The sequence below is a fragment of the Callorhinus ursinus genome, unplaced genomic scaffold, assembly GCF_003265705.2.
Source record: "Callorhinus ursinus isolate GAN/ISIS: 27379988/994484 unplaced genomic scaffold, GSC_fseal_2.0 scaffold65, whole genome shotgun sequence".
NCBI classification, from domain to species: Eukaryota; Metazoa; Chordata; class Mammalia; order Carnivora; family Otariidae; genus Callorhinus; species Callorhinus ursinus.
Window position 1 is genome coordinate 5,047,690 of NW_027397127.1, and position 25,944 is coordinate 5,073,633.

General features: G+C 44.6%; 1 protein-coding gene across 1 annotated transcript; it reads right to left on the reverse strand.

Moving 5' to 3' along the window:
- Positions 1–9,334: 9,334 nt before the first annotated feature.
- On the reverse strand, positions 9,335–13,781 carry LOC141371291 (uncharacterized). The gene is made up of 4 exons (XM_073885776.1): positions 13,764–13,781; positions 13,626–13,671; positions 13,292–13,500; positions 9,335–13,157 (listed from the first exon to the last, which is right to left on the reverse strand). Exon 4 carries the CDS (start codon positions 13,097–13,099, stop codon positions 11,558–11,560), a length of 1,542 nt encoding a protein of 513 aa, XP_073741877.1. The 5' UTR covers positions 13,100–13,157; positions 13,292–13,500; positions 13,626–13,671; positions 13,764–13,781; the 3' UTR covers positions 9,335–11,557.
- Positions 13,782–25,944: the final 12,163 nt, after the last annotated feature.

Below are 25,944 nucleotides of genomic sequence, written 5' to 3' on the forward strand. Positions count from 1 at the left end.
GGTAATTTTTTTTTTTAAGGTTACAGTTGGTTGACAACATTTAAGAGTCAGGAGATACTCTATTAAAAGTTGGAATTTGAGCTTTTTTCCCCAACTCCTAAAATCCAGCAACGCGGGTCCAAATTCTAGTTGGCAAACATTTGTTGCTTCTAAATGGTGCCTGCCCCTTTCAACCCAGCCATGCACTCTCTGGCTTGCCACTATTCCCAACAGACCCGCTTCACTCTCTTACTGACACTAGCAATAAGCCCTTCAGGGCCCACCAGGGAGAGCCGCAGTGGCTTCTTCAAACTGGAGCCTGAATCCATGGCAATAACAAACAGGTTTATCAGGGCGCCTGGGTGGCTCAGTTAATCATCAGCCTTCGGCTCAGGTCATGATCCCAGGGTCCTGGGATTCGAGCGCCGGGTCAGGCTCTCTGTTCAGTGGGGAGCCTGCTTCTCCTTCTCCCTCTTCCACTCTCCCTGCTTGTGCTCTCTCTCTTTCAAATAAATACATTAAAAATGTTTTAAAAAAAGAAAATAGGTTTATCTTCCATGGAGGTCAGGGAAGGGGCTCAGTGTTCACAAAACTTAATCACCTAACTCTACTTCTTGAACATAAGAGATGTTCCTTCGATCCTAGGGAAGAGAAAAAATATTCCTTTCATCCTGGAGAAGGTTGCCCTTCGCTGACAATGGGTCAAATGATCCCTTCTAATGGAGGACGGGAATACACACACACACACACACACACACACACACACACACTCTGAATGTTTGCATCCTGCTATAAACTCATCTCTCCTTAAACAAAGAAGTCCACATGTGTCTATTTCAACTAAGTGGTCTTTCTTGCCCAACAACTAAGGCTTTGTCTGTGGAGTTTATAGGGCCATGTGTTAGTCAAATACTTTGGGCTGCTTTGTGGATACACTGCTGGGCATTCTCCCAGAAAACATTCTGGAGCTCTCTAAGAGCCTGCAGGGTGGGATGGAGAGAACACTGAATGTTAACTCAGCCAGTCTTCTCCAGAGGGGCAGTCAGCATCTGGGAGAAGCAGGGCAGCTGCAAACCCAGCCCAGCGGCCAGGCATGGCTGTAGGAGTACAAAGTGTCTGCAGCTTGCTTGAAGTCTAAAGAAGAAAAATAGCTGATCAGTTCTTCCGAGCTTGGGGGTAATGATCAAAAACACTCACGCAGCTTACTACAGGCCAGGCAGGCACTGTTCCATGATCTCACAAAAATCCGATGAGAGAGGTCCCATTATTATCTGCATTTTTATCAGTAAGGAACCAGACGCACAAGAGGTTAACTAGCTAAGGCTGTGAAACCAAATCGCCTAAAGCAAGGATCCTAACCCTGGCAGGGCGCCTGCAGTGTGCACTCCTAACCACTCCGCCCTGCTGCTCGGTAAGGGCAGGGACCACCGGCATCAGCATCACCTGGGAACTCCTTAGAAATGCACATTTCAGGCCCCACCCAGACTGTCTGAATCGGAAACTCTGCGGATGGCACCCAGAAATCTGTTTTTAGCAAGCCCTCCAGGTGACTCTGATTCAAGCCTCTGCTTGAGAACCACACCCTAGGGGGTAAGGGCTCCCAAAAATTGCAATAGGGCTCCGCAGGTTGCCTGCAGGGGGCGGAGGGCTGGCAGAAAATGCGGTCAATTGAATAATAATTGAAAGGCATGGGGGCCGGGATGATTTCCCACCAGCTGGTCCTAGTGCCTGTGATTCCATTATTAGCCATCATTCCTTTGGATTGTGAAGCCCTCAGGATTGAGAAGATGCATTTATGACAATGCAAATGCCCCTGGTAAAATGAATGCCACAAGCCAATTCTTTACGGAATCTCCTGGAGAGTGACCAACCATTTCTGTTTGCCTGGGACTAAAGGGTTTCTGGAGACGCAGGACTTTTCTGTGTTGAAACAGAGACAGTCTCTCCAACATTCAAATTTGCCCAGGACTGAGGCGGTTCCTGGGAAACAGGATTTTTAGTGCTAAAAACAGGAAGTCCTGGGGAAACCTGGATAAGCTGGACATCATGGACTGGACACAGTAGGCCACGTGGATGACTTGGAAGCCACACAGCTAAAGATGCCCTAACTTTAAACATGACTTCTACAGGACATTTTTCGGGATCAACATTTGCCCAACTTCAGCCCATGGGTGGAGGTAGGGTTCTGCATCAAAAACAGACCTGAGGGGTTATTAGGACACATAACTCCACAGCACCGGACACTTCCATGAACTTTAGCGCTGAAAGATAAAGGGTTAAAGAATTATGCTCCCCCTAAATTATACAAATGGCGGTGCGTGTGGGAGGCAGGCGACGATGCCTCCATTTGCAATTATGGTAGCAAAGCCTTAAAGCCAAGGGGCAAAATGCTGCTTACGGGGGGAAAAGCAGACAATAAAATGGTAGCTATCATTCTGAGGTGTAGGATCTCAGCCACGGCAGGACAATGTGCAGCAATAAAGGCCGGGAGAGAATATGCTCCTGCGTTAATAGTCGTCACCGCGGGTCGGTGGGATCGTGCACGGGCCACGTTTTCCCGCTTCCTGATTCTTTTGTGTAACCTCCAACGGCCTACCTCACCATGTCATCAGCAAATAATCAAAACTCATGCAGGAGGGCAACAAGGCCAAGGAGCTTTCTCCTGGTGGAGAAAGTTGGAGGAGTCAGCCAACGTGGGAGGTGCTCAGGGGACTCCCCAGCCCGCAGCTGCTGGAAGAGAGACCCAGGCACAACACAGACAGCTCCGCCCATCGCCCACCTGGAAGGAGGCAGGGATTCCATTTTTCTCCAGCTACCTGTGGGAATGAAGGAGGGCGCTCACTCTTCTGCTCTAACCAACACTTGCCTGATTTGGCAGCGACGGTGCTGCTCTTACTCTAGGTTGCTACCACCTGCCGCGTGTCTTGCCGCCTTACCTGGCAGCTTGGCTGGACAATGCAGCTGGGCATATAGGCTGAGAGTAAAGCGTAGGCTTTTGCATTGGCCTTTCGGATAGCCTGGCTTTGGGGTCGATTTAGTTAAAATGATGCCCTGGTGCATTCCCTGGCAACACTGAAGGGGTAGATATTCAGGGAGGGTTCAGAGGGGGCCTAAGTGCCCCTTTTCTGTGTCCTGCATGCTCTAGCAGGCTCTTCGGGAACGTTTGGAGAAGTGTCTTTTTGAAGGTGCACAAGGGAATTTTCTGATGCCCGCTCATCTTCTTCCCCAGTGGGGCACATACACCCCCAGTTCACCACAGGGCTGGTTTAGTAGCCCAGGGTGTTCACAGGAAAAGAGCACAGGTTGAAAGCAGGGCAAATCACACAGTCAACTGCTAGGGGTGCTCAAGGGGTTCCCCAGCTTCAAAAACCCCTCTTTGTCACCCCAACCCCAGTACACAGTTTCAGAATGAAGAGTGATTCATTTTGGCCTGGTGTAGACTCTGGCTTTGGGGTAAATGTTCTGCTCTGTGGGAGCACTGCTACAGGTCAGGGTCAAGGCCCCTCATCAGTCACTGGCTGAACGGGAATGGAGTTTGGGATGTGACAAAGGAAGGCATTCCGGTTTTGCGTCCCTTTGGCGAACTCTCCCTGGAGCCACAAGGGCACAGTGGGACGAAGAGGAACTGAGCTACCTGCCCAGGTGAATGCAAATACCGGCCCAGGCAATCATGCAAATACCTTCACAGCAGGCCCTGCAGGGGGTGCACCTGAAGGGGATATGCAAAACCAGAAGTACACAGCTTGCTCTCAGCAGCTCCAAACCCTCCGGTCTGCTTTCCCCTTCACCCTGCCCCGGGCAGAAGCCCCAGAGCGGGCTCCCGACCCCCAAGGCCAAAAAGACCCAACACAAGCCATCCTTTCGCAGAGGGGAGCCTTAAAGGATACAACGGGGAACAAATGGCCATCTCCATGTTACAGTTTCTGCAAGATTAACAATCCCTCCGCTGTTCCTCTCCTCCTCCTTAATGACCCAAGCCGCGCAGCTATTAAGTGATAAATCTTCTGTATTCATGACCGGCTGGTTTCATTACACGGCCCAAACTGAAACAATCAAGATAATGGAGCTACCTCGGAGGCATTAAGGAGGCCAGCTGCTGTGCAAGACAGGGAGCAAACTCAGCAGGCAGCCCGAGCCCCATCTCCCGGGAAGAAATGCTGAAGGAAGAAGGCGAATGGGATGCAGGCTACAGACTGCATAAAAGGACAAGTGGAAGATGAAACAGGGAAGAAGAGCTTCCAGTGCCTTCTCTTCACCCTCCCCCACTCTTTTGGTTTGCCTCTGGGCAGCCCACTAAAGCCAGCTGGTGGGATTTAGTCCCGGTGGCTCCACTGAGGTGGTCCCGGTGTGGTCCCCGCTCAGCTGGGAGGGGTAGCAGAGGGAGGATGGGCTAGCCATCCATTGAGAGAGATGATCTGGAAGGATGCCCCCCAACTCCTGCCTCTTCACCCTCTGCCCACCCCAACCAACATCTGCTTTCTGAAAAGACTTGTGGAGGGGCAGAAAAATTGTCCCTTCTTCTCTTCTAGGTTCTTTGGCTGATCTAGTAATTAAATTGACTTAAGATGGATCAGCAGGAGAAAAACAAATTTAATTATGTGCACCCTGAGCTAAAGAAAGGGGTAAGAGTCTAGGGAGACCAAGGGGGAGGAAGGCCATTCACAGGAAGGCAAGAGGAAACGTTTATAAAACAAAGTTTGCCCTGGTGTGCAGGTAAGTTTCTTAGGTAAAAAGGTATCGCTGGTTATAGCTCCCTCCCTGCTACAGGCCCCCATTTCCAGTGGGAATGTTGGCAGTGGAGAGGGAGGTAAAGAGCTCCTCCTGAATCTGCTGGGTGTTGATTGCCTTTAGCTCACAACAATCCTCATGCCCAAGTGACATATTCTGAGGTGGTAAATTCTGCTTCTCTTCAAATGCAAGGAAAGAAAGCAGGGGAAAAGTTACTTGCCAGCATTCAACTTTTTCCTTTGCGGATTTCGGAGACTGAGTGGGCTTCGCTGGGCAAGCAGATGATGTTTGGACGATGGTCTTCTGAGTTCCTGTCGCTCAGTGGGCATGTTGTACAGCCAGATGCCCACTCACTTGCTGAAGACTATGCCAAGCCCAGTCCCTTCTCTGCGGGCTACAGGTATTTAGAGGTGTTTCCATTGTGTTTTCGTAGAGAACAAGCTCCAGTTTGGTGGTCTAACATCTGCATCTTTTTATTAAACAGGTTGCTGTTCACCATGGCAGAGCCTGACTCACCTCTAGAAGGCTGACTAGAAAATCACTTTTTTTTTTTTTTTTTTTAGAGAGGGAGAGAGAGAGTGCGTGCGCGCACACACACACGTACTGCACAAGCTGGGGGGCGGGGAGGGGCAGAGGGAGAAGAAGGAGAGAATCCCAAGCAGGCTCCATGCCCAGGGCAGAGCCAGACGTGGGGCTTGATCTCACGACCCTGAGATCATGACCTAAGCCAAAATCAAGAGTCCGATGCTTAACTGACTGAGCCACCCAGGCGCCCCTAGAAAAATCACTCTTAACTCCGAACTTCCAAGACCAAACATCCTCATCCAGTGACACACAGCGTTTGGCTCTCAGATCCAATACATTCCAAATTTCTCTTTGACTGAACAGCAGGAGCAAGGGTTTTGTTTACTCGGCACCAACCTCTTTTCTGAATGAGCCACGTTTAGGTGGAGAAAGATCTGCTTGAAACAGCTTCTCCTCCTGTCTCCATGTTGTCTCCTTTCAAACCATCATGCACACATGTGACTGACTGATCTTTCAAACATTCATTGTCTAACCTTTGGTTTTGAAATAATTATAGACTCACAGGAAGTTGCAGAAATAGTGCCAAGAGTTCCCTTGTACCCACCCCCCAGATTCCCCCCACACACATACAATTGTGACATCTTACGTAATTAGTGTATTACCCAAACCAGGCTCATTATAATTAACTAGACTGCAGATGTTGCTCAGATTTCAGAAATAAAAAATGAAGTTGTGGGGATCCTGGGTGGCTCAGTCGGTGAAGTGTCTGCCTTCAGCTCAGGTCACGATCCCGGGGTCCTGGGAATGAGCCCCACGTCGGGCTCCCTGCTCAGCGGGAAGCCTGCTTCTCCCTCTCCCTCTGCCCCTCCCCCCTGGTTGTGTTCTCTCTCTCTCTCTCTCTCTCTCTCTCTCTCTCTCTCTCTCTCACACACACACACACACACACACACACACACACACACACACACACACACACACACACACACACGGAGTTTAAATGTCTGCCTGCTGCCCCTCCTGGGCCAGGCCCCACTCCATGCAAATGGCCTTGGTTCCCACTGTTCTCCTAAACACACACGCCTCTTTCTGTGGGGCTCCTCTACACACTGTTCCCACTCATAAGCCCGGCTCTTATCTTGACTCTTTGGTAACACGTTCCTGAGCTGCTCTACCCTTCCTTGAGCTTTCCTTCTTCTGAATTCCTTCTTCTGAATATGGCCAGAAATGACTTTCAGCAAAGTTGTATAATTAGCCGGTGAGGTGTTTTTTTTTTTTTTATACCATCTTGCCTTGTTTTTTAATTTGTGGTAAAAGACACATACCATACACTTTACCATATGAATCATTATTAGGTGGAGAATTCTGTAGCGTTAAGTACAGTCATGTTGTGCAACCATCGCCACCGTGTAGTTCCAGAACTTTTATATTATTGCCAATGGAAATTCTGTATCCATTAAACTTGAAATCTCCATACCCCTTTTCCCCACACCTGGCCGCCAGTATTTTACTTTCTGTCTCTATACATTTGACTACTCTGGGTGCCTCATATGCGTGGGGTCATACAATATTTTGTCCTGTGGTTGCATTTTTAAAAGTTGTTTGAAGACTTTTGCTAGATTGGAAACTCTTCAAGGGCCCAGCACCCTGCTGAAATGAGGAATACATAAGTAGGTAGATAAATAAACGCAGAGATAGTCTCACAGTATCCAGCATAGTTTGGGGTAATTGATAGATGTGGATTTTTCTCACCTCGTTAAGAAACCAGACCCCTCATTTTTTGTTTAAACCAGGAATGTCTTCTAAGATATCTCCCAGACCTTTTACTGTGGCTTTCTTATCCTTAGGTTAAAAACATGCTCTGAGGCTGGGTTTGCCTCTGCCTAGGCCCAGTGGGTTTTGGCTGTGCTCACTGTGATAGAGCATGTATGGTGCCAAAATTACCTTCTTTTTGGCCCATTTCCCAAGGTAAATGTTGAGCTCATTGAAGGAAGAGATAGTATTTCTTTGATGTTTCTTTGCAGCACCCATGGCAGTGTCTGATCCCCACCCAAAAGCACTTGAGTAATATTGGCAGGATGGGCAGGGGGTGAGGGCTGGGGCTGGGCATTATATGACTATCAAGGAATCTAGTTTAACAACCAAATGAAGATGGAGAAGAGATTGGCACTGGGGTATAGGGCAAACCAAATCCCACAGGGCAAAATACATACCCTCTTGTTTTTGTCATTGGAGAAGAATGAATAATAGTAGCAGCAAACATGAATACTTAAATACATGCCCGGCATCACTCCAGACACTTGACACATATTTTCTCTTTTAATCCTTAGAACAGGCTTGGGGCGCCTGGGTGGCTCAGTCAGTTAAGCATCTGCCTTTGGCTCAGGTCATGATCTCAGGGTCCTGGGATCAAGCCCCACATCGGGCTCCCTGGTCATCGGGGAGTCTTCTTCTCCCTCTGCCCCTCCCCTCAATCGTGCCTGCTCTCTCGCTTTCGCTCTCTCTCAAATAAATGAAATCTTTAAAAAATCCTCACATCAATCTTAAGAGACCAAACCAACTATTGTTGGTTTCTTTTTACAGATGAAGAAATCGAGGCATGGAAGGGTTAAGTCATTTACGCAAGTTAGTAAGAAGAGTCAGGATTTGAATTCAGATAGACTCCAGAGCCCATGTTCCTGGAGCCGGAAGCACTTCTGGCTGGTGAGCTGCGGTGGTTAGAGCTTGGGGACAAGGGAGGGGACTTTGTGGCTCAATTAGCTTTGCTCCCTTCCGAGGTCCAATCCTGGCTGGAAAATGGCTGCCCACAGTCACAAGGAATGAGACTTAAAGACTGGGTGTAGCCTCATCCCTAGTGGCAAAACCACTCCAAAGGCCATCCTACTGCTAATGGGTCACTGATGTCACATTCATATACTAAGGACAGCATGTTTTGTTTTGTTTTTTTTTAAAGATCTTATTTTATTTTATTTTTTAAAAGATTTTATTTATTTATTTGAGAGAGAGAGAGAGAGCACAAGCCGGTGGAGGGGGAAGAGGCAGAGGGAGAAGCAGACTCCCCACCCAGCAGGGAGCCCGATGTGGGGCTCGATCCCAGGACTCTGGGATCATGACCTGAGCCGAAGGCAGACGCATAACTGACTGAGCCACCGAGGTGCCCCTTTATTTTGTTTTATTTAATAATTTCTACACCCAACATGAGACTCGAACTCATGACCCCGAGATCAAGAGTCTCAGGCTCTACCCACTGAGCCAACCCAGGGCAGTTTTGATATCAAGGAGCACTGTGAACTTCTTGGGAGCTAAGCACTATATAAACTCTGGGTACTTCAGGATTGTCAGTTAAGGCAAAAGCCATGAAAGAGCCCTTGTGTTTCACAGGGCTCCCCCACCTCCACCCCAGGGAACCCATTTATTTTATGGGAAATGAATGATGTCCAGCAATTTCTTTACCTAGCTGTGAGATGAAAGGGTAGTCCCTTGAGCACCCAGCCCACTTCACATATACAGGAAGTGACCCCCAAGTGGCTGCCTGAGTTTTAGAACAATCTATATCCCACAGGAATACTTCCTACCACAAAACTTCACTGAGTCCCTGAAGCAATAGAGTTTGCAGCTTTGGTTCAGGTGCAAAAGAAAGCCCCGGATGCACCAACTAAAATGCATCACGGGGCAGGGAGAAGGCCTGGAGGGGCTTTGCGCACAGTGGATGGTTCCTATTGGGGCACGTGGGAGACAGGGCTGGAAATGTGAAGCCTTCTTAGGAAAGGAAGGCAGGGAGAAGGATTTTATTTTGAAACAGACAGAAATAAGGTGTTGTGCCCGGAGAGCTCAGCTTAAACGGCTTATCCTGTGGTGAGCGATGCCATCATATTGCCTTTGTAAGGGGAGACCCGTTCCCTGGGGACTGCTCAGGCCACCCTTGTTCCTCCTGGCTGCCATAGTAGTGGTGTGATAAAGGATAGCCATAAGACCAGTTGTGTTTCTTAGATGCTGGGCTTTCCTCCCCAACACAAGAGCAAGACTCTTGTCGGTTGCCCGCTGTTGCGCTTGAAGTATCCCCAAAATTAATGTGACACAGAAAATAAGTCAGGCAAATGCAGTCTTTATTTACAGTTATAGGCCCTTCTGCCTCAAATACATTTCGACTCTTACCCTAGTGAGCTGAGCTGGACAATGAAGGGAACTCAGACCCCCCTGACCCTCTCTTTCGGCTTTAAACTTGGACCAACCCAAGAACTGGGCAACCAGCTTCTCCTTATTCTCTTTCCCCTGCTCATCCCCTTGCCCTGTGTAGCTCTCCTGCCCCAAATTTCCAACTAATGTGGGAGAAATAGAGGAGAGGACTCACCTGGAAAAAAGAAATCAGGGATTCATTCCTTTGTTCCTGTTCTCCCACCGCCCCACTTCACTGGAGTTCTTTCATTCCCCATATTCTAACCTTGATTCATAGCAGAGAGCCCTTTCTGAGGTGGCGTTGAAGGGTAGTGAGCCTATGAGGCCCCAACTCCTGCATATACACACTCACTCTTCTGGTTAAGGCCCTGGATTTAATAGAGAGGCATGTAGCCAACTAGAGGGTACAACTGTCCCCTTCAAGTGAGATCAGAGTGTAGCTGGCCCCTCGCAGCAGGAAGATGAGCGGGCATCAGAAAATTCCCTTGTGCACCTTCAAAAAGACACTTCTCCAAACGTTCCCGAAGAGCCTGCTAGAGCATGCAGGACACAGAAAAGGGGCACTTAGGCCCCCTCTGAACCCTCCCTGAATATCTACCCCTTCAGTGTTGCCAGGGAATGCACCAGGGCATCATTTTAACTAAATCGACCCCAAAGCCAGGCTATCCGAAAGGCCAATGCAAAAGCCTACGCTTTACTCTCAGCCTATATGCCCAGCTGCATTGTCCAGCCAAGCTGCCAGGTAAGGCGGCAAGACACGCGGCAGGTGGTAGCAACCTAGAGTAAGAGCAGCACCGTCGCTGCCAAATCAGGCAAGTGTTGGTTAGAGCAGAAGAGTGAGCGCCCTCCTTCATTCCCACAGGTAGCTGGAGAAAAATGGAATCCCTGCCTCCTTCCAGGTGGGCGATGGGCGGAGCTGTCTGTGTTGTGCCTGGGTCTCTCTTCCAGCAGCTGCGGGCTGGGGAGTCCCCTGAGCACCTCCCACGTTGGCTGACTCCTCCAACTTTCTCCACCAGGAGAAAGCTCCTTGGCCTTGTTGCCCTCCTGCATGAGTTTTGATTATTTGCTGATGACATGGTGAGGTAGGCCGTTGGAGGTTACACAAAAGAATCAGGAAGCGGGAAAACGTGGCCCGTGCACGATCCCACCGACCCGCGGTGACGACTATTAACGCAGGAGCATATTCTCTCCCGGCCTTTATTGCTGCACATTGTCCTGCCGTGGCTGAGATCCTACACCTCAGAATGATAGCTACCATTTTATTGTCTGCTTTTCCCCCCGTAAGCAGCATTTTGCCCCTTGGCTTTAAGGCTTTGCTACCATAATTGCAAATGGAGGCATCGTCGCCTGCCTCCCACATGCACTGCCATTTGTGTAACTTTCAAGATGCATAATACCACAGTGCCAAACCCTTGCATGACATTTAGTACTGAAAGTTAAAAGCAATCATAGGTGATTAGTGTCTGAGGGCTTATTATATGCCATGTACTAGTCTAAGTGCTTCACATGTTTTAACTCATTTAATCATACAATCTATAAAGCAGGTGCTATTATTACCCCCATGGGATAGACGGGGACCCAGGAGAGAAGAATGACTTGCTCAGAGGAACATGGATAGCAAGTGGCAAAGCTGGGCTTTGATCCCAGGCACTGGGATCTGCACTCTTAGCTTGTAGTCTTAGCAACTGTAAATTGGCCGGTCTTAGAACTAAATGCAATCATCAAGTCAGTTTACAATCTAATATGCAACCTACCATACTACTTTCTAGTCAAGAGAAGTATTCTCGGGATCCAACACACATTCTGTCATTGGTTTACCCTCTAGACTCTAATAGCGTTTATCAGCCATAGGTAACACACTGTTCCCAACAATGTTGAGAATGTTATGGGAAAGAAGATAGAGAAAAAAGCATTTTTGCTTCTCTGAAGTTATGCCTGTTCTCCAGCAACCTAAAACTTATTTCAGAGAGAAATTGCCCATCCAGAGAGTAATTGCAATGTTACCATGTCATGGAGTAAATTAACCAGTTGGGTTGTGAGCCTCGATGTAACATTTTAAACAGCTCTCTCCCAACAGATACACATGGTGGTCCTTCCAGGACCCAAAGTGCTCTTTAGGTCCCTTAGGTCCCTTTCTTTTCTCCTCTGCATCTCAAAAACCTTCCCATTTGCCCATCCAGACTGCCTGAGATTCAGCCCTCTCCTTCTCTGGTCCTTGCATTCCCATCACTGAAGTACTGATGTGGGTGTGGGCTTTGGTCAAGGTCAAAGCCTCCATCTGCTCTTGTGAGCAGAGCTCCCCACAATAGCAACAGTCGACTTTCTTAGCAAAATTCATCACTGTGCATTCCCAGAAGTCCTGATCCCCTGGGTGTCTCTCGGTGCTTCTCCAACCCTGACCAGCTTCCAGAGTTTGCTCTGCCTTGCTCTGAACTTGTTCCTCCTCTCTCTCCTGGGACCTCCTCCCAGTTTGGCTCGCCTGGGACTGGAGGTCTTGCGAAGGAGCCCCCTCAAATGAAACCTGTCCTGGAGCTGTTGCTGAGAAGGAGGCGCCAGCCTGGAGCCTCGCGGGCCAAGGAGGAGTGGACTTTGTCTCCTCCTCACTATTCTCCAGTTGAGGCTTGTTTTTCTGCCCCACGTCCTCCTCCATACTTGCAGCAGAAGACTTGCCCTGGAGATGAGTCTGAACCTCATCTGCTGCTCCGAATGATGCCCAGGCTTGTACTGTCAGAGGCCAAGGACAAGCCAAGACACTCTTCTCCTTTCTATTGCTCTTTGTATGTCTGCTTGTCCCTCCATCTCCCATGCTGTCAGCAGAGAGGGATTCTCCCTCCTCCCATGAGACCTGCTCCAGATCCTCAGCTGAGTCTGGGGCCTTGCCCTCTGGACCCTGGCTTTGATGCCTCCCAACGACTCCATCTTTGGCAAGTGATTCGTCCCCTGCCGAAGCCATCTGAGCCTGAGCTGGGTCTGTGTACGATGCCCAAGCATATACTGTCAGAGGCCAAGGACTAGCCATGATCATTTTGTTCTTTTTATTTCTCCCTTTCCGGCTCTTTTTCTGCCTTGTGTTTATCCCCTCATCAGCTGCCAGGGATGCCTCCTCAAGAGAGGGCTGGACTGCACTTGTTGCTGGCCACAGGGCGTCAGCAGGTGCCTCCTGAGACTCAGTGAGAATAGACGTGTTCTCACTCTCTTTATCCTCCCCTTGCCCCCTGTTTTCCCCCACCTCGCTGTCTCCAGTATCAGCAGACCCCAGAACTCCGAGGACACAAGACTGGCCCAGAACTGGGGCTGCAGAAGATGCCCGAGTCTGTAGCGTCAGAGGCCAGGGAAGATACACAATCTTAGTTTGCTTTCTGTTCCTCCTTTTCCGGCTGCCTTTCCTCCCTGCATTTCCCCAGGTGTTAGACCCCTGCAGTGCAGCATCAACCGGACCCGAATCTGGGCATTGGCCATCGGCCCCCGTGCTCAGACTCGAAATAAGAACAGACCTATTTTCCATCTCCTCGTTCTCTCCTGGCCCCGGGCTTTGCTGCCCCACATTTTCCCCACTACTTGCGGCCAGTAGAGCGCCTTCAAGTGGAGTCTGGACCTCAGGCTGGGCTGTTGCCTGTGCTGCCAGTGTGCCTGGGTCTGTGTCGCTTGCCTGGGTCACCGGAGCCTCCACGTGAGTTAAAATGTCCTTTTCCATGTTTCTTCCCCCTCCAAATTTTCTGTGCTTTCCTTTCTGGATCAGGTAGTGTGTTTACCTGGAGCAGAGAGAGCAGACGTAACCTGAGAGGCAAATGTGAGTATAGTCAAGGCTAGCAAAAAGTCCCTTTTTGAAGGAGGGTGTCAAGCATCGGGGCTGGGGGCTGAAACCGATATGAGACGCCACGGATACCTGAAACAATTTAGGGACAGCGCAGGTTGAGGAGGCCGTGGACAAGGCGGGGGTGTCAGATGCCTGGTCTCATCGGCAGCTGGCTCGTTGATCTATGGCTCCTCGTATGGCGACTCTGGATGTCCTCAAAACACTGATGGATGATCCGATTCTCAGTCTTCAGCAGCCTTCCAGATCGACACTGTCTTCTTTGGCCGCAGAAGGCAACCCTGGGGAGACAACAACACCAACACCACAACAACACAAAGATATTTAGATAAATATTCCCATTTGCTCCTAAGGGGTATAGAGACATCAGTTAATGGTCAGGTATGGAATTCAGTATTGTTGTTACCTTTTGATGCTTCGGACAGCCTCAGGAGACCAAGCTGTGGCTGAGCCTATAAAGGCAGAGAAAGAAAGCATCACCAAAGTCAGCCTGGCCGGGCTCCCCCCCCCCCTGCCCCGAGCGCTGGTCTGAGCAGACTCTTACCGGACTATCCTAGAAATGTTTTATCGAAGTTTCTTCTCAAGGTCTATCTTTTTGGTCCCACACAGAGGAACTGGTTCACATGCCAGTAACCCAGAGAGCCTACCTGCTTTGGGAACACAGCCTCTTTACCAGTTGATGAAGAGATTCTGTTCAGTTCATTATGGCATTAGCATTTAGGCCTCCTTTCACCAATTTCGGATTCTTCCTCAGTTGAAAATCCAGATCTGGGCTGGGGGCGTCATTCCATTAGCCCGTACGATCCATTCTGCCTGCCTTCTCGAGAAGCAGAACTACAGAGAGAATTCCTACTTCTCAAACTCGTAAGCTCTCCAGTCCTGCTGCTTCTCAGCTCTCTACTGTACTATATATACGTGCAACATAATCTTGGAATGGGCTAATTATTTACATAATATCCTTTCTCTCTCAGCAAACATTTTTTGTTGACCTTTTGATCAAAAAAGGGAAAAAAAGAATAAATGAGGGAGGGCTCAAACTCCCTTTCTCTAGTTATGACTGACACAGAGAGCTCAACGAGGCCCCTGTGTTTTCCTTTGATAAGAAAGTGTAACCACACAAAAGAGCAAAGCAAGGGCCGGCATTGACCTGGTAGAGTTAGAAATGGAAAGCTTGTTTTTTTTTTTTTTTTTTTTTTTTAATCCGGAACGTGTTTTTATCTAGAACAAGGGATGCAGCAGTGCCTGTGTGAATGTGGTATGCCCAGGGGAGTTGAGAGACGGCCCTCTGGACCTTCTCTTGGGGGCCACAGAGGACCTAGAACTATTTTTGCCTGGACGATATTCTCACCCAATCCTCTTGCGAGTGCCCCCAGTGTTAAGATTGTAGAAAGAGGAATCACAGAGCCAAAAATTACATACGCTGATTGGCTAGCATGGTTTCTGCTTTTAAAACATTTTCCCCGATGCAATGGTCAGCTTTTTCACTGCTTGGTACATAGGTTAAAGTAGTTGCAATGCTAAGGCTAGCTCAGAGCATGACAAATGCAGAGGTTATCACCAGATGAAAGCCAGCTGGCTGGCTGCCAGGAGGCCACCGTAGGTGAAATTTACCTTATTCGATGTAGTAGAGTCCAAGGTCGGACCCCCACACTGCGAGGAGTTCTGTAGTCCAGTGGTGGATGTACATTAATCAAGCACACAGAGCCAGGTCTCTGTCTCTATCTCTACTGCCTCTAACCATTTCCACATTCATGTTCCTAACTATGTTTCTATCTACATAAGATACCCTATCCCCTGGACTACACCAGGATGACGGCTGCCTATTTGAGACTCCTGAGATTTCCCTCTGGTGTGTTGACCCTTTTGTTTATGCAGATCCATTCATTTATTCAACACACATTTAATGCCACTGCAATGTGCCGAGCATGAGGCTAGGTGCAGGAGAGTATATACTTAGGCTTCGGGTTACTTAATGACTGTCGCATTTCATTTTGGTTTCTCTGAGGTGCCTACCTTAATTGGAGTTCTGTGTGTTTCCAAACCACAAGCCACCTGTTTACAGACACTCTCTTGGTTGACTCTCACAGAGAGCTAATGACGTTGCTCATGTGGGGATTCTACTAGTTTATCCAAAGCCAACCTAATTATTTATCTTTTCTCCAGGTTATTGAGCCCTTCATGCTCTTTGCCCCCCGCCCCCCCCCCCGCCTTATTAGCAATAAACCTCTCTGGCTTCCGGATAGGAAGAGAGTAACTCCTGATGCCAGTCCCATCCTACTACATTGTACTATTACCACTTTCTTTCCAGCCTTCCAGATAACAAGGAACAACTGTTTGAGGCCCGTTTATTTGTGTGTTGCACGAGAGCCTAAATTTACATGTGTTATGGTATTGGAAAGGTCTGATGTCCTTCCTTCGATAGACAAGAACCGCTCCCTCCTTTGATAGGAAAGGCCTATGAAGCAGGGTCCTGTGAGGGGGGAAGATTTGAAATCGTGTCCTGATAGGGTTGGGAGTCCAGCAAAACAGCCCATTTCATTTAGGATTCTTTCATTGCAAGTGACCAAAAATAAATTCATAAAAAGACCCAAACTGGCTTAAGCAAAACAAGCAATCTGTAATTCACGATAAGCTTAAATGTTAGAGGTAGAGCCAATTCACGCATGGCTTAATGCAGACTGCAGATTGTTTTACCCAGGAGCCATCAGAGACACTTTCTTGAGGTTGGTTTCGATTTTCCAACTCTTAGCGGAAACATCTGGTACCTTCCGTCTCACAATGCCTCATCCAACAGTTGCATTCCCTTCCCTGGTAGAGCAGTGGGAGTCCCTAAATTGAGTCTTGTTTGCACTAACTGGCCTGATATGGGTTATGTGTCCATCGCTGAAACAATTGTGGATGGAATGTCTAAATCCTGGGTCTCTTAGAACTCAACAAAGAAGGTGGAAAGTAAGAATGAAAAACTACACAATCAGAGATGGTCGAAGAGGACAGGGAAGGTCGGGAGGGAGGCATGGGGAAGTGGAAAAAACCTAAAGCAATTCCTGAGTTGGAAATTAGATGTTGTCTTTTTAAAAAGAAAACAGCTTTAGTGAGATAGCATTCACATAACATAAAATCCACCCTTTATTTTATTTTTTAAAAATATTTATTTATTTATTTTAGAGGGAGAGTGTGTGCGCTGGAGGAGGGACAGTGGGAGAGGGAGAGAAATCCTCAAGCAGACTCCATGCTGAGTGCAGAGCCTGATGTAGGGCCCAATCCCAGGACCCCTGAGATCATGACCAGAGCCAAAATCAAGAGTCAGTTGCTTCACTGACTGAGCCACACAGGTGCCCCCTAAAATCCACCCTTTAAAGTGGTTTTTACTATATTGACAGAGTTGTGCATTTAATCACCACTACCTAACACCAGAAAATTTTCAGTCACCCCAAAAAAGAAATCCCATGTCTCTTAACACTCATTCCCTATTGTGTCCTCTCCCCTCCACCTCTGGCAACCACTAATCTCTTTTCTGGTTTTATAGACTTTCCTATTGTAAACATTTCATAGAAAGGGAATCATATAATCACATGTATAGTATGTGACATTTTATATCTGGCTCCTTCCACATAGCATACTGTTTTTAAGGTTCATCCATGTTGAAGCATTTATTAGTACTTCATTCCTTTTTTTTTTTTAAGATTTATTTATTTCTTTGTGAGAGAGCACAAGTGAGCATGAGCAGGGGGGAGGGGCAAAAGGTGAGGCAGAGAGAGAATCTCAAGCTGAGCGTGGAGCCCAACTCGGGCTCGATCTCACGACTCTGAGATCATGACCTGAGCCAAAATCAAGAATCTGATGCTTAACCGACTAAGCCACCCAGGTGCCCCAGTATTTCATTCTTTCTTATGGCGAATTAATATTCCATGATATGGATATATCACATTTTGCTTATCTATCCATCAGTTGACAAATACTTGGGTTATTTCAAATTTTGGCTATTATTTTGGCTATAATGCTGCTGTAGACATTTGTGTGCAGGTTTTTGGGTGGGCTTATGTTTCCAGTGCTCTTGGGTATATACTTAGGAGTGGAATTGCTGGGTTATGTAGTAACTTTATGTTTAACCATTTGATTAACTGCCACACTGTTTTTTACAGGGGCTGCCTCATTTTACATTCTCGTCAGCAATGCACAAGGGTTCCAATTTCTCCATATCTTTGCCCATACTTGTTACTGTCTTTCTGATTAATGCCATCTTTGTGGGTATAAAGTGGTAGGTAGCTCACTGTGGTTTTGATTTGCATTTCCCTAATGACTAATGATGTTAAGCATCTTTTTATGTGTTTATTGGCCATTTCCCTATCTTCTTAGGAGAAACGTCTACTCAAATCCTTTGCCAATTTTTAAATTGAGTTATTTACTTTTCATTATTGAATTATAAGAGTTCATTATGTATTCTGGATCTAAGTCCTTTATGAGATATGTGACTTGCAAGTATTTTTCTCCCATTCTGTGGATTATTTTTTCATTTTCTTAACATTGTCCTTTTTTTTAAAAGACTTTATTTATTTATTGGGGCACCTAGGTGGCTCAGTCATTAGGCATCTGCCTTTGGCTCAGGTCGTGATCCCAGGGTCCTGGGATTGAGACCCGCATCAGGCTCCCTGCTCGGCGAGAAGCGTGCTTCTCCCTCTCCCACTCCCTTTGCTTGTGTTCCCTCTCTGTCAAATAAATTAATAAAATATTTTAAAAAGATTTTATTTATTTATTTGAGAGAGAGAGATTGCATGGGCAGGGGGAAGGTCAGAGGGAGAGGCACAAACAGACTCCCTGCTGAATGTGGAGCCCCACATGGGGCTGGATCTCAGGACCCTGAGACTGTGACCTGAGCTGAAATCAAGAGCCAGATGCTCAGTCGACTGAGCCACCCACATGCCCCAAAATTGTCCTTGGCAGCATAAATAGTTTTAATGTTGATGAAGTCACCTTTGTATATTTTTCTTTTGTTTGTGCTTTGGCTGTCATATCTAAGGAGTTTGCCTAATCCAAGGTCAAGAAAATTTTTCCCTGTTTTCTTCTCAGAGTTTTATAGTCTTAGCTCTTACATTTAGGTCTTTGATCCATTTTGAGTGAATGGTTGTATATGGTATGAGGTAGGGGCTCAACTTCATTTTTTTTTTTTTGCATGTGGATATTCCATTGTCCCAGCATCAACCATTGAAAAGACTCTTCTTCTTGCATCAATTTATCTTGTCACCCCTACATCAGCTTTTAAAGAAATTATTGCTCTTGATGTGTTTAAAGGGCTGGAAAAGATTAAATAGAGATATCTATAAAGTCATGTGACAAGTTTGAAAACCGATACAACATACTTCATGCATTCCCTTCAATGAGATATGGGGAATAGAGGTGAAAAATCAAGGTGAAGTCTGATGTATGTGACTAGCAAACTGACCTTAGCTGGTATTTCCAAAGAGCATAGGCAGCAAGAGCATCAACCGAATGAGGATATAGCCCTCTAAGATGACTGCTTTAATGAAAGCATTGATTTGGGGCGCTTAGGTGGCTGAGCGTCTGCTTTCAGCTCAGGTCATGATCTCAGGGTCCTGGGATCGAGCCTCACATCTAGCCCTGAAGCAGGGCTCTGTGCTCAGCGGGGAGTCTGCATGTCCCTCTCCCTCTGCCCCTCGCCCCACTCATGCTCACTCTCTCTTATCTCTCTATCTCTTTCTCTTTCAAATAAATAAACAAAATAAAAAAAAAGAAAGCATTGATTCAAAAGTATACCTTTTGTCCTCAAAGCAAAACAAAATTGCTACCTCGAGACAATATACCCCAATAGTTAAAAGTATGGATTTTGGAATCATCAACTCTGGGTTTGAATTCAGATTCTACCTCTTAATAATTGTATACATTTCTTAGCTTTCTGATCCTCACTTTCGTCATCTGTAGTATAGGATAATAGTACTAACAATCTCGTTTTTTGTAAATTTTGTTTTGATATTAATTCAAACTTACAAGTGTTTATATTTTACCCAATCTACTTCATTTATTGTATCATTCTGTGTATGTGTGTGTGTGTGTGTGTGTGTGTGTGTGTGTGTGTGTGTGTATTTTTCTCCTGAACCATTTGGAAGCAAGTTGGAGATATCATGCCCCTTGATCCCTAAATACTTCGGTGTGTATTTTCTAAGAACAAGGACATTTTCTTACATAACCACAGTACATTTATCTAAATCAAGAAAATTAAAATTGATACAATACTGTCATCTAATCTGTAGTACATATTTGAATTTGTTACTTTTATGAATATTGTCCTTTGTAGCGATTTTTCCCAGTTCAGAACCCAAAATGAGATTATACATTGAATTCAGTTGTCATGCTTTGTTATCTCCTCCAATCCGAAATAGCTCCTCAGTCTTTATTTGTGGTTCATGACATCGACATATCTGAAAAGTGCTGCTCAGTTATTTAGCAAAAAGTTTGTTTGTTATTCTTTTGTAATTAAATTGAAATTGTATATTGTGGGCAAAGATACTACTGAGATGATGCACTGAGAAAGACACAGCTTCCTTTTGTAAGTAATAAGTCATTTATAGGGAGCTGTCAATTAGATCAAATGAGATGAAAAACATCAAGCATGGGGCACAATGCCTGTCACGGTGTAAGTGTACAAAAAATGTTAGGCACCATATTTATTATTTCTCTTATGATTCTACTATTGTTATTATTTCTACGATTATAATATTGTTATTGTTAATCAAAAATATTTTAAATACCTGGACCCAGTATTCTACACCTTCCATGATCTGAAAGAAGTCAGGAATATAGAACAATATAAGTTAAGGAAATATTGGGTTCAAGTGCCACTAGCATGTTGAACAAGACAACCTCTGTGACTATCCAGCCTTGGGATCTTAGATTCTTTATGTTTCCTGAAATACCAGCTGATTACAAGACCCTTGAGAAGGCTGTTGATGCAATTTAATTAATTTTACACCCTCACTTCAGGTCAGCTTTACTTCTCACTATGTTGTATTCCTAGAAATCACATCATAGAAAGATCACTATAAAGTAGGTTAATGGGTTCCTATAAGAGCAACATCATAATTAAATGATATGTTCCTGATTAAGCTTGAACTTAGTTGTAGTTAAAATGGGCAAAGCAAATATGGAACAACTATAAATTTAATTCTGTTTTTACATCAAAATATTAAAAAAAAAATCAAAGCTATGCCCATGTAGTAACAACCAAACAGTATACAGAAGCTCTCATGATGAGAAGCAAGTCCCCTGCTTCTCCCCTCCCCATCCCAGTCCACATACCAGAGGCAACCCCTTAACAGTTTGATTGTAGGTTTTCTGTTGGTTACCATGTTGAGTCTAGATCAGAGATTGCCCACTGAAGGCCATAGGGTCATATTTTGCCCAAAGATGCATTGTGTCTAGCTCACATAGTATTTTCCCTTCTCCTCTAAAGAGTTGTTAACATTTTAAAATTGGAAGATTTCACGTAAAACCAAATTTCCAGCCTTTCTTGAGAAATCGGAACCTCCGAACCTCCACCCTGCAGCTTGAGCTGGATAGCAACTGCCCTCTTGATTCAGGGTAGGCACTCTGTAGTTCACTCTCGTCCCCACCTAATCAGCTTCACGCCTTTGCTACCCGCCTGGCCTTTTCAGGCAACCTAGGCTTTACCTCTTTGTTACTCAAAATAAAGTTTCATATCTGCAGCTTGGGCATCACCGGGAGCTTCTTAGAAATGCAGAGTCTTGGGCCCCATCTCAAACCTGCTGAATCAGAACTTGCATTTTAACAAGACCCGTGGGTGATTTGTATGCACATGGAAGCCCCGGGATAGAGAATACTCTTATATCTGACCCATTTTCTTGACAGATCAGTTTTAGACCATCTCTCCCACACAGTATGAGAGTGGAGGAAGTAGAATTGCAAGCTCTTCATTGAGGTACATCTTCAGCTTTACTAGATATCACTAAATTATGCTTCAAAGTAGTTTTGCCAATTTTCACGGCCGTCAGCAGACTATGAAGTTCTTTGCCCCTCCTTTGCCCCTAACACTTGGTACTGTGGGTTTTAAAGTTTTTTAGCCTATCTGATCTGTGTGAAATGGTATCTTGTTGCTTTAATTTTCATTTCCTTGGTGACTAATGCAGATGAGCATCTTTTCACATGCTTATTGTCTATTTAGGTTTTCCAGTTCTGTGAATCCCCTCTTTATGTGTCTTTCCTCCACCCCAACTTGGGGTTTTCTTTTTTACTCATTTACTTATTTCTTTTATACTTGTTATACGTTCTGGAAACTAATCCTTTCTTAGTTATATGCGTTGCTGTGCAGTGAATTGTCTGTCGGTCTGTGAATTGTCTGTATTCTGATGTATTTTGTTTTATACATTTTAAAATATAATTAATTAAAATGTATCAAAAATTTCTTTTTGGTTTGGGCTTTTTGTGTTTGGTTTAAGAAATCCTTCCTTACCTTGAGATCATAAAGGTATCTTCCTTTAGAGTTTACTAAGTTTCAAAGTTTTGCTTTGTTTAAAGGATTTTATTTATTTGAGAGAGAGAGAGCTTCATAGAGAGAGCACAAGTAGGGGGGAGGATGGGCAGAGGGAGAGTGGGGGAGGGGTGGGGGGAAAGAAGCGGACTCTCCGCTGAGCAAGGAGTCTGACCCTGATGTGTGGGGCTCTATTCCAGGACACTAGGATCATGACCTGAGCCAAAGGCAAACGCTTAACTGACCGAGCCACCCAGGTCCCCCAAAGTTTTGGTTTTCATACATAGGTCTTTAATCCATCTAAAGTTTGCTTTACAACCTGATGGTTGCCAGAGAGGAGGTGGGTGGGGGGGATGGGTGAAATAGGTGAAGGGGGTTAAAAGTACACTTATCGCGATGAGCACTGAGTCATGTATAGAATTGTGGAATCACTATATTGTACACCTAAAATTAATGTACATGAATTAAATTAAATATATACTGGAATTAAAATAAAAATAAAAGAAAAATTGTGTGTATTGTACAAGTTAAGATTATTTCAGGCTCTTTTATCATCCCACGTTGGAATCAGTATTATAACTGCACTGAATTTATTGACTCATTTTGTGGGAAATTGACATCTTTATAATATTAAGCCTTTTCTTCCATAGATACAGTATATTCTCCCATTTGTTTAAGTCTTCCTTTATTTACTTTACTCGTGTTTTGTCATTTTCTCCATAAAGATCCTACATATATTTTCTTTCTATAATTTCTAATTCATTGCTGTTTCATTTCTAATTTTGGTATGTTTATATCTGGCATTTGTCAAGCTCTCTTTTGTTTGTCTATAGGTGTCTTAGATTGTCTATGTGGCTAATTGTATTATCTCCTAATAACAGGGTATCAACCCTTCTAATTCATGTATTTTACCTCTTTGCTTGTCTTTTTTTAAAGATTTTATTTTTAAGTAATCTCTACACTAAGGTGGGGCTGAAACGTACAACCCCAAGATCAAGAGTCACATGTTCCACTGACTGAATCAACCAAGTGCCCGTTTGTCTTAATTGTAGTCACCTTAACTTCCAACACCATGTGGAATAGAAGCAATCCTAGTGGGTATAGTTGCTTTGTTTTTTTTTTAAAGATTTTTGAAAAAGATTAATTTATTTGAAAGAGAGAGCGAGTGTGTGGGGGGGAGGGGCAGAGGGAGAGAATCTCAAGCAGACTCCACACCGAGTATGGAGCCCTATGCTGGGCTGGATCTCACCACCCTGAAATCAGGACCTGGGCCAAAATCAAGAGTCAGACACTGAGCCACACAGGTGCCCCAAGATTTTGTTTTTAAATAATCTCTACACCCAACATGGGGCTCGAACTTCCAACCCCAAGATCAAGAGTCGCATGCCCCACCAATGGAGCCAACCAGGTGCTCCTTGTTTTTTATTTTAATGAGAAGACCTCTAAAGTTTCACCATTAAGTATACTATTTTCTTTAGGTTTTGAATTTATATCCTGTATCATGTTAAATAAAGGTTCATTTCTATTCCTAGTTTGCCAAAAAAGGGTTTTTTTATAGGCATTGAATTTTATTAAATATTTCTTCTGTATGTACTGAAATGATTATGCATTCCTTCTTTATCTGTTAATGTGGTAATTAAGCTGCTAGATTTTTTTTTTAGTATTAAAACATCCTTACATTTTTGGAATGAACCCTACTGGCTCATGAGTTTGTTACTAACTCTGCTGAAATAGACTTGCCAAAATTCTGTTTTGGATTTTGACATTTATATTTGGGTGTTTGGTCTATAATTTTTCTTGTAGTGTTCTTTCTTGGTTTGGGTATCAAGACTATAATAGGTTCATAAGATGAGTTTTGCAATATTTCCATCTTAAACAGTTATGGTAAAATCCACCCCTAAAATATTTGGGGGCTGTAGTACATTTGGTGGGGAGCATTTTAGTTGTGATTTAAATGATTTAGTAGGTTTCGGTTTATTTCACTATTTACTCTTAGGTTTATTCTGACATTTTTTTTTTCTGTAAAAGAGACCATTCATCTGTCTTCATATTTATTTGCACAAACTTATTCATATTTATTCCTTTGTGCATTAAAATTGCTACAATTTATGCCTCTGAATCTATTACACATTTTTTCACACAAAGAACAAGAAGCAGGACAGCCTTGAACTTTATGACCTCGATACTTGAAGGCTGGAGACAATGCAGCAATTCCTTCAAATCTCTGAGAGAAAATGATTTTCATCTTATAATTCTACACCCAGGGAGGTTAGACTTAAGTGTCTTTCAGTGATGTAAGGACATAAAAGGACTTAAAACTATTGCCTCCCATTCACCCTCTGATCTGAGGCTACCAGAGAATTTTTTTCCAGCAAAATGAGGTAGTAAAACAAGAAGACAGGGGGTCCAGTAAACAATGGAGCCAACACTGTAAGGGATTGAAGGAAACTCATGAAATGCCACCTGTCAGCAGGCCTAGGGATCAATCAGTTCAGTTTAGAGCAGGCAAATGAGGAGAGAGGCAGCTCCAAGAAGGAAGTTTGCAACAAAAGAAATGGAATTGTTATATTATCTGATACACATAAGGGATCAGAAAAAAATTTTGGCAGACATGGGACTGATCTGATGAAGCATTTTGGTAGGTATAGAGAACCTAAGGAAATGAAAAGCAGAAAAACTCTAGGAACTCTTGGAAGAACAAAAGGGTCAAGAAGGGAAACATAATCATAGAAACTATTTGCTTCGACAATGAAAGATATTTATATCATCATCAAAATATTAATACTGATCACTGATTTAATAAAAATGAGTTGGGTGGGTGGGAGATATGCTCACGTACCAAAATAGGAAAACAACAGATAATGCAAAAAATGGATAAGAATTAGCACTGAGACACAGGTTATGCTTCCCTCACAGCAAGTTTATTGCAATGGTGACAATGAGACCTGGAACATTTTCTGCTAGGCTCCTGGAGTAGAGTGGAAGTGACAAGATGTTGCAATATTAGAAACAATTGAGGAATAATAATTTTAGATCATTTGCCAAAATAGCAATCAACGTCCTTCCCACAGTTTGACTTCTAGGGCCCTAAAGTAAAGAAGTAGGATCCCAGAGATTACAGGTGGGGAATTTTTGAAGTTATGTCCATATTCAAGGGGAGATCAAAGAAGCCCATCCTAAAGAACTTTGGACTGATTGACAGTGACAACTGTGGATTGAACAAAAGTTCTTTTTAAAAGGGCTATTTTGAAGATTATGATTCTGACTTTAGAGGCGCTATGGTGATGATAGGCAGTGGAAGGAGTCACATGTGAAATTCCTTAAATAAAAATTTATTGACATTAAAAGAAAAGAAATAGCAGTATAAGCTTACAGATTACATATAGAAATGTGTAGGTAAATGTTAGAAGATCCCAGTTAAACATATTGAGAGGGGGTTGTCCCTGAGAACAGTGACTGGAGGATGAGGAAGGGAAAGAGATTACTTTTCACTTTAAGTCTTTGAGTACTATTTTATTTTTTAGATTTGTTTGTGTATATCAGTACAGACTCAGAGATTCCTATTTTACCCTTGGGTTCGAATCTCTTACTTTCATTTATTGTTTTAAATGAAACTTTTAATGTTGAGAGAATTTTAAACTTACACGCAATTCTAAGAAATAATACAGAAAGATCTCTTGCACCCTTTACCCAATTTCCCCCCATGGTAACATCTTGCAAAACTATACAGCACACTATCACAACAAGGATATCAACACTGATACATCTCCGTTACCCTCATGTTGCCATTTTATTGCTATATTCACTTTCTTCCTGTCTCTAACCCACTCCTTAACCTCTGGCAACTACTAAACTGTTCTCCATTTCTACATTACTTTTTTTTTTTAGAGGTCGGGGGAGGAGCAGAGGGAGAGGGAGAGAGGGAATCTTAAGCAGTCACCATGTTCAGCACGGGGCTGGACGCAGCACAGAGCGCAACGCAGGGCTCGATCTCATGACCCTGAGATCATGACCTAAGCCAAAATCAAGAGTCGGACACTTAACCGAGACACCCAGGCACCCCATGCATTTCTACAATTTTTATCATTTCAAGAATGATATATAAATTAAATCATACAGTATGTAACCTTTGGGATTAGCTTTTGTCATTCAGCATAATTCTCTACAGATTTTCTGGGTTTTTGTAGGTGTTTATAGTTTCTTCCCTGTTATTCCAAAGTAGTGT